The sequence below is a fragment of the Archocentrus centrarchus genome, chromosome 2 (genome assembly GCF_007364275.1).
Source record: "Archocentrus centrarchus isolate MPI-CPG fArcCen1 chromosome 2, fArcCen1, whole genome shotgun sequence".
NCBI classification, from domain to species: domain Eukaryota; kingdom Metazoa; phylum Chordata; class Actinopteri; order Cichliformes; family Cichlidae; genus Archocentrus; species Archocentrus centrarchus.
In genome coordinates, this window is record NC_044347.1 from 13,311,456 (window position 1) to 13,327,449 (window position 15,994).

General features: G+C 41.2%; 2 protein-coding genes across 6 annotated transcripts in view; one reads left to right on the forward strand and one right to left on the reverse strand.

The window, feature by feature from the left end:
* Positions 1 to 3,222: 3,222 nt before the first annotated feature.
* On the reverse strand, positions 3,223 to 13,703 carry LOC115793298 (nuclear receptor subfamily 4 group A member 2-like). 3 transcript variants are annotated; one of them, XM_030748228.1, is made up of 9 exons: positions 13,675 to 13,703; positions 9,945 to 10,036; positions 9,810 to 9,855; positions 8,750 to 9,567; positions 7,396 to 7,525; positions 7,137 to 7,294; positions 6,830 to 7,029; positions 6,400 to 6,578; positions 3,223 to 4,010 (listed from the first exon to the last, which is right to left on the reverse strand). In XM_030748228.1, exons 4-9 carry the CDS (start codon positions 9,560 to 9,562, stop codon positions 3,751 to 3,753), a joined length of 1,740 nt encoding a protein of 579 aa, XP_030604088.1. In that variant the 5' UTR covers positions 9,563 to 9,567; positions 9,810 to 9,855; positions 9,945 to 10,036; positions 13,675 to 13,703; the 3' UTR covers positions 3,223 to 3,750. The 3 variants fall into 3 exon arrangements, with proteins under 3 accessions (XP_030604088.1, XP_030604080.1, XP_030604097.1); XM_030748220.1 differs by lacking the exon at positions 13,675 to 13,703 and having other exon boundaries at positions 9,945 to 10,172; XM_030748237.1 differs by lacking the exons at positions 9,810 to 9,855; positions 13,675 to 13,703 and having other exon boundaries at positions 9,945 to 10,172.
* gpd2 (glycerol-3-phosphate dehydrogenase 2 (mitochondrial)) overlaps positions 12,934 to 15,994 on the forward strand; it is a 33,857-nt gene continuing 30,796 nt past the window's right edge. For all 3 annotated transcript variants that reach the window (XM_030748182.1, XM_030748173.1, XM_030748200.1), the window contains exon 1: positions 12,934 to 13,053. The gene's annotated coding sequence lies outside the window, so the exon portion shown is untranslated. The remainder of the gene's footprint in view (positions 13,054 to 15,994) is intronic.

Genomic DNA, 15,994 nt, shown 5'->3' on the forward strand with positions numbered 1-15,994 from the left:
TAACTTTTCCAGCAGTTTGTTTTCTCTGTCCCATTTTTTTTTTTTTTTTTGAAACGTGTTGCTGACATCAAATTCAAAATGAGTTCACATTTTTCATGAAATAGTAAACCATCTCAGTTTAAACAACTGATATGTTTTCTATGTTCTATTATGAATAAAATCTGGGTTTAATGAGGTTTGCAAAACATTCTAAATTTTTAATGTATTTATTTTTTGGAACTGAGTTTGTACATTTCTTTGGGTCTTTGGGTTACCTTGCTGTTAAAAATTCCTGCTCAGCCCTGCGGGTAGGACTTTGCTTGAACCCATCTTACCTGAGCTAACAATACCTCTTTCCAGTGATGGAGAGTTGGTGCTGTTGCTGGCTCCTTTTGAGAAGCAGCCTGCAGACTGACAGGTTTGAGAACTGTTATGGCAGCTGGGAGGACAGAATCGGCAGTATCCTCTCCCTTTGTGGAAATGGTTCTAGATTGGGCACAGGGATTGCTTCATTGGAAAAGAGGACCTTGCTCAGGGCTTTACCTTTCTTAGCTGCAGCATGTTGACTATGTTGCCTATTTCCTGTTATATCTGGTGGATTATTGTAATATATATATATATATATAAATAAAATAAGATATATATATATTAGATATATTGTGGATAATTTTGTTTAATGAAGTGTCTTTATTTGATTTACAGGAGTAGCCCTGTTAACTGCTGATTGCATTCATTTGCATCAGTGAACTGACTCACCGGAAATCCTTTGGAAAGGCTTTTGGTAAGTAAATAAACCACTGAACCTCTATTTCCTGGTCTTTTATTTGGTGTGCCAAAGCACAGGGATAACCACACAGTCAAATCTCTACAGAGGGCAGGGTGGAGCTCATTTAACATGCTGCAGGAAAAAAAAAAAAAAAAAAAAAAAAAAAATCTGTGTTGGGTCCTTTGCGTGATCATTTTGAATTAGTCTAGTCACCATACAAGACGGGGCTACAACGTTAGCTAAAAGTGCAGGGTATTCAAAGCTCACACAGTACATAAAATGTGAAGTAAACAGTTTGATAGTTGATGCATTGTTCATTTTATTTCCCTAATAACTTCAGGACTGTCATGAATAGTGATTAGTCGCTAAAGAACCAGCTGGGGAATGTTATGCTTGTAAATCCTTTGGTAACAATTACTTCAACGTTTGTTCCTCTTTCCGTGCACCCTAGTTTAGTGCATAATTAATACAGCATGGGTTAAAAACTGCAAATGTGCACTCAATTTAATTGATACATGATGAATTTGGAGCATTTGTGGCCTTTGCGAGTTTTGGGCCCCTAGATACTTGGCCTAACATGAGCTAAATGGCCATAAATGCAACATGAAAGGTTTTTTTATACATTTTGGTTACACCTGAAGTGAGTTATGGGATATTAAAATTGCCTACTTGCAATGACCTACAGCCTGGGTGCATCATTTGCTGCTCACGCTCTATAGACAGGGTATGAAGGTTTAGTTCCTTTTTCTTGCACTTGGTAGTTTTGCTCTTTATTATCAGTGTGAATAGCAAATTATTTAGTGCTCGAGCCAAAAGCTGCTTTGGTTCAGAGGGAAATGAGCCACAGAGGCTGGGAACCAGTGGTAACAGCTGCACAGGTTTCCTTAGAGCACCAGACGGGGTGTCTACATACTTTTAGCTACACAGTGTATCGCTGTAGGGACTTGGCATTGACATATGCTGTGTATATGATGCTGTAACATGACATTTTGGATCAACAGATTTCCTATAGGCTAATATTTCTATAACATTCCTGTCTGTGACCTTAATTCAGCATCCATATTTATAAAATTGCTATAGGAACTAGCCCTGTTTGGCTGTTAAATATCAGCTATTGTATCACACTCCCTCTCTGCACCTGTCAATCACATCATCATCAGAATAAATTGGATGTTTCTCAGATACCGTTATCGATTTATTTCTATCTCAGCCCGCCACGCCGGGGCGCCAAACAGCCTCCAATATCGATCTGCAGGCCTATTAAAACCTCCTTGGGAACATCATCCTATAAGACCTTTTTTCTAACCATGAAATCAATGGATTCAGCCAGATAGAAGAGAACACATGTCACCAGCTGCAGAGTGCAAATCAGCTGGGATGATTTCGAATCATTTCCATATGTTTGACACAAATGTTTAGGCTGTTGTTTAAAGGATTTGGCTTTTAAAATGTAATGATTTAGAAGTGAATTTTAATCATACTGACAGGAGCAACAGGGGGTCATAGGATATATGCAGCAGCAGCACATCCATTTATTTCCTCTGTTTGGCCTTTCTTGGTGCAGGCGCTGAATTCGGGGCCTTTATCTTTGCTAACGGCAGCAGAAACAGACTTCTTTAATGCCACTTCTAACCAAAGGGCTGCAGAAATGTCAGCCAGCCGACGGCCAGAGAACACACACATGCACATACACACCCCTATCGTCATGCCTGGGAAAATTCTGTATAAAATCTGCCGGCTTTGCCTGAAAAACATTGTCAGTGTGACCTTTACCATTCATATACAGGCACACATGGTCTCTTATAGCTTGTTTGTTAATTAATCTCCAAAGTTTGCTTTTCTCATGACTTATTAGAAAAAAAATGACAAAATAAGTAAGGAGGAGAAATGCTGCTCGTATTAATTTGACTTCTTTTTATCTTCTTAGTTTGGATCCATATTTGCTTTTGTGCAAACTTTGAATAAACTGCTGCAGCACTGAACAGAAATGTAGTCACCTGTAAGTACTTCATATCATTTTTGCATGCAACTTTACTTGCTTGATGTAATTATTTAAAATAGACTAATACTTAAAAAAAAAAGGGGGGGGGGGGGGGGGTAACTGTAGGGGCTTTTAGTGGGTTAGGTATCTTTTCTTAAATGAAAAAATATGCATGAATATAAATGACAAATGACACAAAGAATGAAGTTTGCATAACAACAAAATGGCATAAACTCAGTGTATGCAAGAGGTAAATTTACATCCATCCATGTAAATTTGCACTCTTTTAAATTTACCCCTTACATTTAATTAAGGTTTATATCAGTAAATAATGTAAAATTAAAGTAAATGTTACTTATGTTGTTAATAATAATATTTTTAAAGGGATTTTGGTTTTCTTCCTATCAAAAATCAAACATGTAAAAGTAGATTAAAATAAATGATAGAAGGACCAGCAGTCCAGCCAGAGTAACTCCATTTAGTCCTTTATTTATGAAAGCATGGACAATGACATCTTACTCTGAGAAGACAACAGAGGTTAGTGAATATTATGAATCACTAATAAACATGATGGGATGCCATGTCTCGTATCAAAATGCGTTTGTACACGATAAGAAGGAGGAGAAAGGGTAGGTCACTTTAGTCACTTACAGTCCATAACTTTGGCCTGACGGGCTCCTTAAATCACGCTGTACAGAGTAATAATAGTAGGGAAACCTTGTTATTTCAGTCTTGCAATGAAATGTATCCTTTTTCAAAGTCATCAGCATGCTTCAGTGACATTAAATTTAAGTGTTAAGTGGTCAGAATTTTTGGATTAAACTTCTTCCCCTTCTCATTTCACTTGTTCTTAGTGAAATGTGATCTAACGGCTCAGTAGTAGTTTTTAATTCTTTTTTTTTTTATTTTGTGCACAACATCCAAATAGTCAGGAATTATTATCAGGAGTAAAAGAGATCAAACAGTGTCTTCGCTTAGAAAACCACAGAAAAAAAAAAGTCCCCATGTGTGTTCTCTCATGTCTCTAGAATGGCAGCGTGTCGAGGAATAACTTATCTATGATGGCAGGCGGCGGCACCAGATCCTCCAGCTTCAGGTAGAAAATCCTCTGCAGGCCCTGGATGCACAGAGTGCGCAGTTCCGGCAGCTTTTCCAAAAGTCTGGACAAATGATTGGACCAGCAGCTCGAGCCTCCATCCGCGCTCGTCCCGCCATCCTTCAAGCACCTAACCACACTGTTCTGCAGCTCCTCCACTTTTTTTGGCTCCTTCAGCCCGTGCCGCTCTGCAGAGACAGAAATAAAAGAATTCATCTTAAAAAGTTAAAGGAATACTTAAATCTTCAGTTATCTTTTAAGAGGTGCTACAAAAATTTTGTTATGTAAAATGAATGCTTCATTGTGAGTCACTGTAAGTCAGACTTCTGGGAGCTGCAATCATCTTTTTTTTCTTGTTTTGAAACAACACATAACAATAACTTTTTAAATAAATAATTCAATTTAATAATAGCAACTAAATTTCAACTAGTATCCTATAAATCATATGTTAAAGATTGGTTTGTTTAGGTAGAGGTTTCCATCCTTTTCTAGTTATTATTTTTAGCTAACTATTTCTACATGCTGTTATTGTTGCTTACTGTTGATAAGTTTAGCAAATTATATCAATCATTTATCCAGTAAATTTAGCCTCAACTTGTGGCTAATAAACCCATCTGTTTGACCATTTGTTTTAAACTAATTAAACTATTTGAATTACTTTTAGCTAATTATTCCATCCATTTACTTTTTAACTTTTCTGCGGTCACATGTAGCTAATTATATTAGCCATTTTTACCTCACTTTTAGATAATTTTTAAACCATTTATTCCATACAATTCCATAAATGATATATTAAAGATTAGCTGGAGATGTTTCAACCCTTTTCCAATTGTTAGTCCATCCATCCATCCATCCATTCTCTCCCGCTTATCCGGGGCCGGGTCGCGGGGGCAGGAGCCTAAGCAAAGAAGCCCAGGCTTCTCTCTCCCCAGCCACCTCCTCCAGCTCATCCGGAGGGACCCCAAAGCGTTCCCAGGCCAGCCGAGAGATATAATCCCTCCAGCCTGTCCTGGGTCTACCCCAGGGCCTCCTCCCTCCTCCTTGTTAGTATTTTAGCTAATTATTTTAACTGTTATTTTTAGCTAATCTCTTACTGTTGGTTAGCTGGCATGTTTAGCTAATTTTAGCAATCATTTTCCAATAAATTTAATTAAAAAAAAAAAAACCTTATTGAGCCTCTGCCTGCAGCTAGCAAACCTCTGTTCAACCAGTTATTTTAAGTTATTTTAACTATTTTTTTTTTACTAATTAAACCATTAAATTACTCCATTCAACTTTTTTATTAATGTTTTAGCTTTTTTTTGTGAAACATTTTGTGATATTTATCTTAAAACATGCAATATAATAAAATATAAAAATTTTACTTACTTTTTAAATTTTAGTCTTTTTCGCTGTCATGTTTAGCTAATCATATTAGCCATTTATCATTAATTTTAGATATTTTTTAAAACTTTTTACCTATTTTATAACTAATGAGTCAGATATTATATTTTACTATTTCAAACATAGTTAACTAACATCCTATCCATAACTTTTATCAACAACTTATCTTAAATCTCAAGATTTATTTATTTAGGCTAACAAGTCCATCCTTTATCCTTATAGCTCATCACTTTAACTATGCCCGTTAGCGACTTTAGCTAACTATTTAACCTATTTCCACCAATTATTGCACTTATTTTTTGCATGATATTATAAATTGTGTAAAATAACATACCTTTAAGTCAGTTTTGAATGTCACGCATTTTAATCTTTCTGACATGTAAAATGGTTAGGATTAGGATTAGGTTCGAGGCTTTAAGTCAACTTGGCAGGATAAAATGCAAAAAATATGTATTTATATCAAACAAAACTGTAATTTTGATACCAGGGATTTTTGAAACTCTTCTACTAATTTTAGCTCTTTCAGTTGATTATACTATAAGCTAATTATTGTATTCATAACTATTCATAACTCATTAATAAAACAGCACTGGTTATAATTTAGAACATTTCTGCTAATGTTTTAATCCAGTTATCTGTCATTTCAACCATTTTCTTTTACATATATCCTCCTCAACAGGAGGATTTTTTTCCCTATCTAATCTTTCTTTCTTATTTAGAAATTAATTAGCTGAGCAATTAAATCTGTCCTACGTGCACCCTGGTAAGGGTTGAGATGCCAACTGTTTTGCAGGTACCTTTGACTGGAAAACAGTCATGGTTATATAAAGATAAATTAAATCAATAACAATCAGTTGTGTGTCCAGCTTGCGCTCCATCCCTGAAATGTCATACATGATTCACATTCAGGTAAGTTTATCTTCTCTAAATTAAAGCTTCTCATCCCAGCATGATTTAATACTAACTGTAAATTTAGAGTATTGTTCTTTTCTTTTTATTACTATTTGTATTTTTTGTACTTGAGCCATATTAATGATTAAAAAAAAAATTATATTTAAGACTGCAAATGGGAATATTCTCATGTCAAATACTGTCAAAATAGCTCATTCTAAAACACCTGAATGCAGCATTTATCAGGGTTTGACTTTCAGTACTGCAGATCGCACGAGTGGAAAATATTCTTGGGAATCTCACCGGTGACCAGGGCGAGGGTGCATATGCAGGAAAAGGTGGAGACGTCCAGGTTCAGCCTCTGCAGATTGGCAGAAAACTCAACGATGCTGTCAATCCATTCCCCAAAGCCCCGCAGGCACTGGAGCCGGTGCCACACCGACCCGTCACAGAAGATCAGCTTCCCTTCTTCTGGGTTGGATCTGAAATATTATGACAGCCTGGGCTTAACGTATAAAGCTGGAGGGCAGAGGTGACTTTAAGCTGCCTAGTGGCTTTCTACATGATTCTATCATCAGATCCAGAAATTAATTTATAGTTTCAGATTGTAGGACTCTCTGCTGTTAACTAGGTTTTCATTAGTGGTAACGAGTGAGATCTCTTACACTGATTGCTATTTTGGTGTGCGTTTTCCAGCTGTGGATATAAGATGTGTAAAAGGTGAGCTCTTTACCTGTAAGACAGCCGTAAAACAAAAAGCTCCAGGAAGGCTGAGTAGAAGAGGAGGTCTTGGTCGTGTTTAGGTAAAGAGGTGAAACCCGGGATCTTCTGTGCCCAACCCCGAATGACCTCCATCGATTTGGTCAGGAGGTCATAAAACTGCCGGACATGCTGAGCATCATCTCCCGGGGGACTTCCTGGACTCTCTTTAAACTACAGTTAAAGGTCACCAGTCGGGTCAGATTGGAATGAAGGGGGATACTAATGATTACAGCTCAACTATGTCTTAGTTTTTGATTGACAGTGTCAGCTCTGCTTACTTTGGAGTAGTCGAGGCGAGAAGTCGGTGGGTTTGACTCCACGTGCGCCCTGATGAGGGCGCTCAGGAGGGTGCTGCCAGGCGAGGAGGCGTCTGGAAGAGCTCTGGGTTTGGACGGCAGACGACCTCTTCGACCTTTCAAGTTGTCTGTCCTCACCACTGCAGGGCAGAAGGTGAAGAGGGCTACACTTTTCAGCTTTGACCTCCTAAATGGCACAAACATTAATGGTTTAAGAAGCTTTGGGGGTTTAGCTGTTTACCTTCTTTGACCATTCCCACTGCGAGGCACTTCTGGAAGCGACAATATTGGCATCGGTTCCTCCTGCGTTTGTCCACAGGGCAGCTTTTGGCAGCCAAGCACACATACTTGGCATTTTTTTGCACTGTGCGCTGCACATAAAGAAGAAAAATCTGGACATTACTCCATGTACATTTATGAAAATGCAATACTGCACTTTATTAGATTCATGGCTCTGGGGCTGAGGTGGTGTCGAGTTTACATCAGCTCAGTCAGCTTCCTAATACACACCTGGCGCTTAAAGGCATCTTTGGTTAATGAAAATCTAGCTTGTTGAAGGCTCAGTGTGTGTATTGTGGTGTTGTTTCTCAAAGTTAACTTTCAGTGCTCTGAACACATTTACCACTGATGCTGTCCACTAAAACTCTACACAAACATTTTTACTATACAATACGAACCCATTTTTGGACATTTTCTTTTACCAGTTTACAAGTAAATGCACAATTTCAGGCCCCTGAAACAATTCGCTGGTGCATTGTTCTCAAATTCTTCTTGATATGGAGCCATGTGATTCTTTTTGACAGACCTAATCTGCCAAAAAGGAGATTTGGGGGGCAACCAAAAATTATCCCTACCAAAGAGAACAACAAGAAGTGCCACTTATAAGATTACTGGTGATCTTTTTCATGCTGTCACGAGAATCCATCTTGGGGGGCTCATTTATTAAAAAGAAAAAAAAGAAACAACAACATTTTGAGCCATTTTAATAAGAGAAAAGTATCCTAACAAAGGGATTCAATTGTCCTTTCAAAATTAACAGCAGCACTCTTGCTCCTGTGGGCCATCTGAGGCATTCAGCAGGCGCACAGGCAGGTCTGGGTAAATACAGGGTCGTGGTCATTCATAATTTGGAGACTGGCTCCCGGGAATCTCCTTGTGAGAGACGAAGGGGCAGGTTTTGATTCATGGCACGTTGGTGTCCATTTTCATACAGGACATTTGCGCCGTTAAACGCGCGTGTCAAGGGATCAAGAGATCAAAACGTGCGTCTGGAGTCTAATGTCCAATTTAGAAGGCCGGTCAGGGCTCCCAGGGGACGTTTTATATTATAGTCGATTATTTGAAATTAGACTTGCATTGTGGGGCATGATTCATGTAGGTGTATAGTTATATTTTTCACTATATTTTCACAGAAATGTTATTAGACTTTTATGCTAAAAAGTGTAAATATCCATTAAAAAAAAAAAAAAAACTTTCTGTAAAATGGTGCATCAAGTTCGCACCAAGCTGCCTTGAAATGTTCCTTTAAAACTGCATTAAAAAAAAAAAAATTTTGTGTGTGTGCAGTTTTTATTGAAGCTGCAATGAAAACAAACCTTGAAAAACCCTTTGCAGCCCTCGCAGGTGCGCACTCCGTAGTGCTGGCAGGCTGCGTTATCCCCGCACACCGCGCACAACCCCTCTGAGCTCAGCGGTCCTCGGATGGGCGCCGAAGAAGTCTGGTATTCCATGAAGTGGTGGCCGTGTGTGAGCTGGAGAGGGTGAGGAAATCCGACACCGGACTGTTTACTCAGGCCGGTGGAGCCCAAAACGGCGGGGTTTTCCAGCGGCTGGTGCGCCAGAGATCCGTCAAATTTCATCTGGCAGGTGGAGAAACCCTGACCGTCGTGTTGCGTGTGCTTTATGGAAAGCAAGGAAAATCTGGACAGCGCGTTTTTCCTGTGCGCCGCCGCCAAATAGTCCTGCCGAAAGCTGTACAGGGAGCCCGAGTCCTCCCATATGTGTCCCGACGGAATCTGGAAGTTGGACGTAAGAGAGGAGTGCGGTGAGGGAGAGCGGTAATAATAAACGGAGCTCGGGGAAGAAATGACCTCGTCTGACTGATGCGAGTGATGCTGATTCGGCTGATACCGCGGGCACCCGTGCGCATCCTCCACCTTGACGCACGGTAGCTCCCCCTGAACTTGCATCTGAAAGAGACACGGGGGCTTAACGTCGTAGCCGGAGCTGTAAGTGTCCGTCAGAGGGCCGAAAGTAGGGCCCGACGTTGCAGCTGAGATTTCACTGTTAGTAAGGTCCATGCTGAACTTCACAAACTCCGGGGTGAGGAAGTCGCAGCTGCCGGCGCTCTGAGAGGCTAGGCTGGCTCCTTGAGGAGATGAGCCGCACTGGGTCTGGACGCACGGCATGGCCACTGCAAAAACCAGACACATGCAGTCAGTGCAAAGTAAATGATAAAATATATTTAAAAGTGGAATAAAGAACAAGAAAAAAAGTTGCTTTCTGTTAACAAGTGATGCACTAGTGAGAAAATGTTGCTTGAATTCACTGTTAAGTAAGTTTTCAGATACTGTTTTTGTCATTTTGTTAATACATTAAAAAAAAAACTACAAAAAGGTGAAAATGCTCCTCTTTAGCAATATGCCGAGAACATACCTTATAACTGATTTCCAACAACGTCCTATTCTCCACTAAACTTCTCCTGGCACGAAAAAGCAACAACAGATCATCGGTAACCGAAATTAATCGTTCCATTTAAGTTTGAAAGAGCAGAATTAAATATACAAATACCTTAGAGGTGTATCCAGTGCAGGAGGACGGTGGTAAATAATCCCATCCTTACTGTGCTGCTGCTCGTGGATCTGCTGAAGCTTTCTCGCTGTCTGGATAGGGCGATGGAAATGACTGTTCACTTCACCCACTCTTGGCTTTGCAGACTGGCTGCCAGTGCCACTGACAATGTGCTTTTGTTTACGTGCTTACGCGCTCCAAACCCCATTACGCATGCACTGGCCACAGAGGGGTGGTGTGTGTGTGTGTGTGTGTGGGGGGGGGGGGGGGGGGGGGGGGGGGGGGGGGGGGCGCGCGGAAAGCGGTTCGGTTAATTAGGAAATAATTGTAATTAAGTTTAATGGTGTTTTAATAAGAGATGCGCGGATCCAGTTGGGGAAATTGGATTCAAAGTGGAGTTGTTTAGTGAAAAAAGTATATGAAGTACACTTTTTGTAGTTATAATACACAAAAAAAAAAAATACTATAACATATGCTTGTCTCTGGAGCTTGAAAAAAGGCGACTGGACTTCTTTTTTGTTTCTTGAAGACGTTTCACCTCTCATCCGAAAGGCTTCTTCAGTTCTCAACCAAATGGTGGAGAGACCCAGGTATTTAAACCCCTGTGGGCGTAGTCCCCTGGAGGTGGTTATGACCCTCTATTGATCATGTGCTTGAACACATGTGCCCAGGTGTGAAGGGGGCGTGGGTCATATTTAATCAGTGGTTTCAGTTGAAACCAACTTAACTGTGCTGAATTCATCGGATTACCACAACAAAATTACTACACTCCTCAGTGACAACAATACTTATGAGGTCTTGAGACGTGATCCCACAAGCAACTACAAGAAAAAAGTTGTTTGCTGCCTGCAACAACTTGAAAAGGAAAAAGCCATTGACCGCCCCACTTACTACCGCCTGTACCATGGAGAAGCTACTCCATGCATTTATGGACTCCCAAAGATCCACAAAGAAGGAGTCCCACTTCGACCCATTATCAGCAGTATAAACTCGGTCACCTACAACATTTCCAAACACCTCGCCACCATCTTATCACCGCTTGTTGGCATCACACCCCACCACATTGAAAACTCTACAGATTTTACTAACAAGGTCCAGAATCTTGTACTGGATCCAGATGAAACCATGGTGTCCTTTGATGTGGTTTCACTTTTCACTTGCATACCTACAACTGAGGCAGTGGAGACCGTCAGAAGACGACTACAGGAAGACGATTCCTTACTGAACAGAACCAGCTTCACCCCAGATCAGATTTGTGCACTTTTAGATCTCTGCCTTACCACAACATATTTTAAATACAATGATGGATTCTACAGACAGAAGCATGGATGTGCCATGGGCTCCCCAGTGTCTCCCATTGTAGCCAACCTTTACATGGAGGAAGTGGAAAGTAAAGCTCTTGGTTCTTTCAAAGGGACGGCACCTAGCCACTGGTACAGATATGTAGATGACACCTGGGTCAAAATCAAAACCCGAGAAGTAGAAGCCTTCACTCGTCACATTAACTCAGTGGATAAATACATACGTTTTACCAGGGAGGACACCAGAGATAACAAGTTACCATTCCTGGACTGTGCGGTGCTTATCGAGGAAGATGGAAGCCTCAACATTGAAGTTTACCGGAAGCCCACACACACAGACCAGTATCTCCTCTTTGACTCCCACCACCCTCTGGAACACAAACTTGGGGTGATCAGGACCCTACAACACCGTGCGGAAAGTGTTCCCTCTAAGGCAGAAGGGAAGCATAAGGAACACACACACATTAAGAAAGCCCTCAAAACATGCGGTTACCCCAACTGGGCCTTCATCAAATCAGCTAAGATGCACAGGAATGAAGGCCAAACACAAACTACAGAGAATGGGAAGGACAAGAGGAACAACATTGTCATCCCATATGTGTCAGGCTTGTCAGAGAAACTCAGAAGAATTTTCTCCAAGCATGACATCTCAGTATACTTCAAACCAAGTCACACCCTAAGACAAAAACTGGTTCATCCCAAGGACAAACCCGCCAAACACAAGATCAGCGATGTAGTGTATGCTGTTCAGTGCAGTGAAGAATGCTCGGACCTCTACATTGGTGAAACCAAACAGCCTCTTCACAAACGAATGGCACAACATAGAAGAGCCACTTCGACAGGACAAGATTCAGCAGTACATCTGCATCTGAAGGAAAAAGGGCACTCTTTTGAGGATGCCAATGTCCACATTTTGGACAGGGAAAACAGATGGTTTGAAAGAGGAGTGAAAGAAGCCATCTATGTCCACTGTGAACAACCATCATTGAACAGAGGAGGTGGATTACGTCACCAACTTTCCCCCGCTTACAGTGCTGTCCTGAGCTCCCTTCCCAGACGTCTCAACCCCCATTCACACCTTTGTTCCAGTGACCTCAATAGGCCACAGGAAACAATGGAGCGGAGTCCTAAGTTGGTTTCAACTGAAACCACTGATTAAATATGACCCACGCCCCCTTCACACCTGGGCACATGTGTTCAAGCACATGATCAATAGAGGGTCATAACCACCTCCAGGGGACTACGCCCACAGGGGTTTAAATACCTGGGTCTCTCCACCATTTGGTTGAGAACTGAAGAAGCCTTTCGGATGAGAGGTGAAACGTCTTCAAGAAACAAAAAGAAGTCCAGTCGCCTTTTTTCAAGCTCCAGAGACTACTATGACCTGGATAACTGAGAATCTACACAGATATAACATATGCTTGTATATACGCTTGTATCTGTAGGGTGATGGCTTTACTTCTCTGTGCACGCCTTCTGTCCTAAATAACAGAGGAAACGACAGCTGGCGGCAGCTTTCAATCGTTATTATTATCCCCAAGGAGGAGGAGGATGAAGAAGCGAGTTGCGCAATCTTCCCTCCGTCGTACGTCAACAACGTGTTACCGCTACCACTCGAATCCGATTGGACGCTCTTAGCCGTTCTGCTTTCCGATTGGCTCTTCCCGACGTCGCTCGACGTGCCCGCTGAACTTCCTGGTTGTGGCTGTAAAGCAGTCAGGCTCCGGTTTGGATTGTCACCGATGCCCTCAGTTGCCGCCTTGAATCGCCCCGAGCGACTTTTATCCAGCCACGAAGCACCAAGTCCTGTAAGTGAGAATGTTTGTTGTGTCGCCCGGTGTTTTTCGGCCATTTTAAAGTCGCTCTAATGATTGGTTAACCTGTGTTTTTTTCCGGCCAGAAAAAGAATAAAGCAGAACAGCATCTACGAATTTTCCTTCGCTAATCACTCAATGATACTTGAGAAAATAACCTCATATTTCTCTTGTTGGAGCTAAACACAGGTCAAATTTTTTTTTTATTTTTTATTTTAGGTTATTCAAACTCACTTAAACGGCTAAATAATTCACATTCCCCTTCAAGTGTGTGGCACCTTTTTTTTTTTTTTTTTTTCCCCCCCAACGTAAAGACGGAGCTCGACAGTAATTTCCCCCCGAAAACCGCCCCGAGCTCCCATTTTAATCCAGTGCAGGATGTCAAAGATCAAACCGACTTCCTCTTGCATGGTCCGGCATACCTGCCATATACCACCACCTGCTGTTAAAATCAGACACTCCCAAATAGCGCCTTTAAATAAAAATAATAATAATAATAAAAAAAAATCCACATATTTCACGTGTTTCTTCAAAAAAAAAAAGAAAAAGAGCCCCCTCCTCTTCATGACTCATAATGCGTTTGCAGGCTGGTCTAAGTGAAGGCTGGTAACTTACCCTAGTGTGGAGGAGGAAGTGATGGAGATGTCCCAGCAGTAGTGAACACAATGTGCAGATTGCACTTAATTGCTTCACTCACTAAAGGAGGCGGTGATTATGAAATTCTGGGCTAGTACCAGCGTGCCCCACAGCTGATGCCAATACCAATTTTGTTTTGTTTGTGTGTGTGTGTGTGTGTGTGTGTTTTAATTAATTTTTGTAATTTATTCTCATTTTGCTTGTCAGTTACAGTGTAGACCTGCCAATTGGGACCATGATCTTCAAAATTAACAAAGTGTTCTGTTAAGTAAGGCTTTAACCTAGTGACTGGAACCATAAACACATTAGGGAAGTGTCTACCGAGGTCATAGGTCAAGGGAGAAGTAGGGCTATTTTCTCATCAACTTTCATGCAGTCAGATTTGTTTTTGAAACCAGAGAAGTCCCCCCCCCCTGTTGACCTTTTGGGGGAAAATACCAATTTTAAGGACCTTCCTAATTATCTTTTTCAGACCATGTGTTTACGGACACTCTGTGAGTCATATATAATTTTTGCTGATCAGTCAAGGCTGCTATTGGCCAGTTACAGATGTTCAGAGGACATGCCATTTCATTAGGCACACCTTGCAACTATAAGGTTGGGCCCCCTTCTTCCTGCAGAGCTGCCTTAATTCTTCAAGGCACAGATTCAACAAGGTGCTGGAGACATTCCTCAGAGATTTTGGTCCATATTTAATGGATCCGTTCTTTCAAGTTCTTTACACCAGATTCTGACCCTATGATCTGAATGTCGCAGTAGAAATCGAGACTCCTCAGACCAGGCAACATTTCTTAAACCTTCTGTTGTCCAGTTTTGGTGAGCCTGTGTGAATTGTAGTCTCAGTTTCCTGTTCTTAGCTGACAGCAGCGGCACCTGGTGCTCTTCTACTGTAGAAGAGCACCAAGGTTCAAGGTTCGAGACGTTGTTTGTTCAAAGATGCCTTCTGCATACCTTGGTTGTTACAAGTGGATATTTAAGTTACTCTTGCCTTCCTATCAGCTCAAAGCAGTCTGGCCATTCTCCTCTGACATCAACAAGGCATTTTCTCCCAAAGAACTGCTGCTCACTGGATATTTTCTCTTTTTCAGACCATTCTCCATAAACCCTAGAAATGGCTGTGCGGGAAAATCCCAGTAGATCAGCAGTTTCTGGAATACTCAGATCAGTCTGTCAACCATGCCATGTTCAGAGTCATTTAAATCACCTTTCATCCCCATTCTGGTGCTCAGTTTGAATTTCAGCAGGTCATCTTGACCATATTTGCATGCCTAAATTCACTGAGTTGCTGCCATGTGATTGGCTAATTAGATATTTGCATTGAGAAGCAGGTGAACAGGTGCACTTATCAAGTGAGCGTATTGGTGCATCAATTAAATTTACGGTATATTGTTGATCTAATGATTTGATAACCTTTAATAGTATAAGACCAAATACTGTGGCTTTACTTTTCTAACACTTAAATAACTACTTGTGGTCATGTTCTCCACTAATTTGAGTACCGTATTTTCCGGACTATAGAGCGCACCATACTATAAGCCGCACCTACAAATTTTTTGGAAAAAACTGGAAACGTACATATATAAGCCGCACCGGGCTATAAGCCGCTGGTATCTCCGCCGCTCTCGGTTTTCCACAATTACTCGGCACTCAGCAGAGGGGGACAGACAACCCCAAATTTGAGTTATAACAAGTCAATTCACCATTGATTCGTTCACGCCGAGCTTACGTGCAGCGGCTCTATTTCCCTCCTGTAGTGCCAGGTCGATAGCCCTCAACTTAAAAGCGGCATCATAGGAAGTTCTTTTTGTGGTTTCCATGATGAGGGAGTTTGAAAAAAATCTCTTTTGTGCCTGCTGCTAGCACTTGTTGGCGCTTTCTTCTTTGATTTCCAACTTTGACGTCCCATGATTCATATCCTGCTAAAGAGCCCCCTGGTGGTTAAAGAAAAATCCACAGAAACGCCGCACCGGGCTATAAGCCGCATGGTTCAAAACGTGGGAAAAAAGTAGCGGCTTATAGTCCGAAAAATACGGTAATTCTTGAGTCCCTAAAGATTCCAGCACCTAAAAAACTGTGAGTGCACACAGGCTCTGTTGTCTGAGTCCTTGAACTACACCAGCCCAACTTGACATCTTCGTGTCATTTGTTATGTGTGGCTAATGGTCCAATATTAAGAGCAGAATAATTCAAAGCCTAGAAAAGTAGGAAATCAGTGCAACTGTGACTCAAGGACTACATGGACTTAAATGATTATTCCTTTAGCTCGCTTTTAAATTTCTGGTTACATGATTGTTCCAGC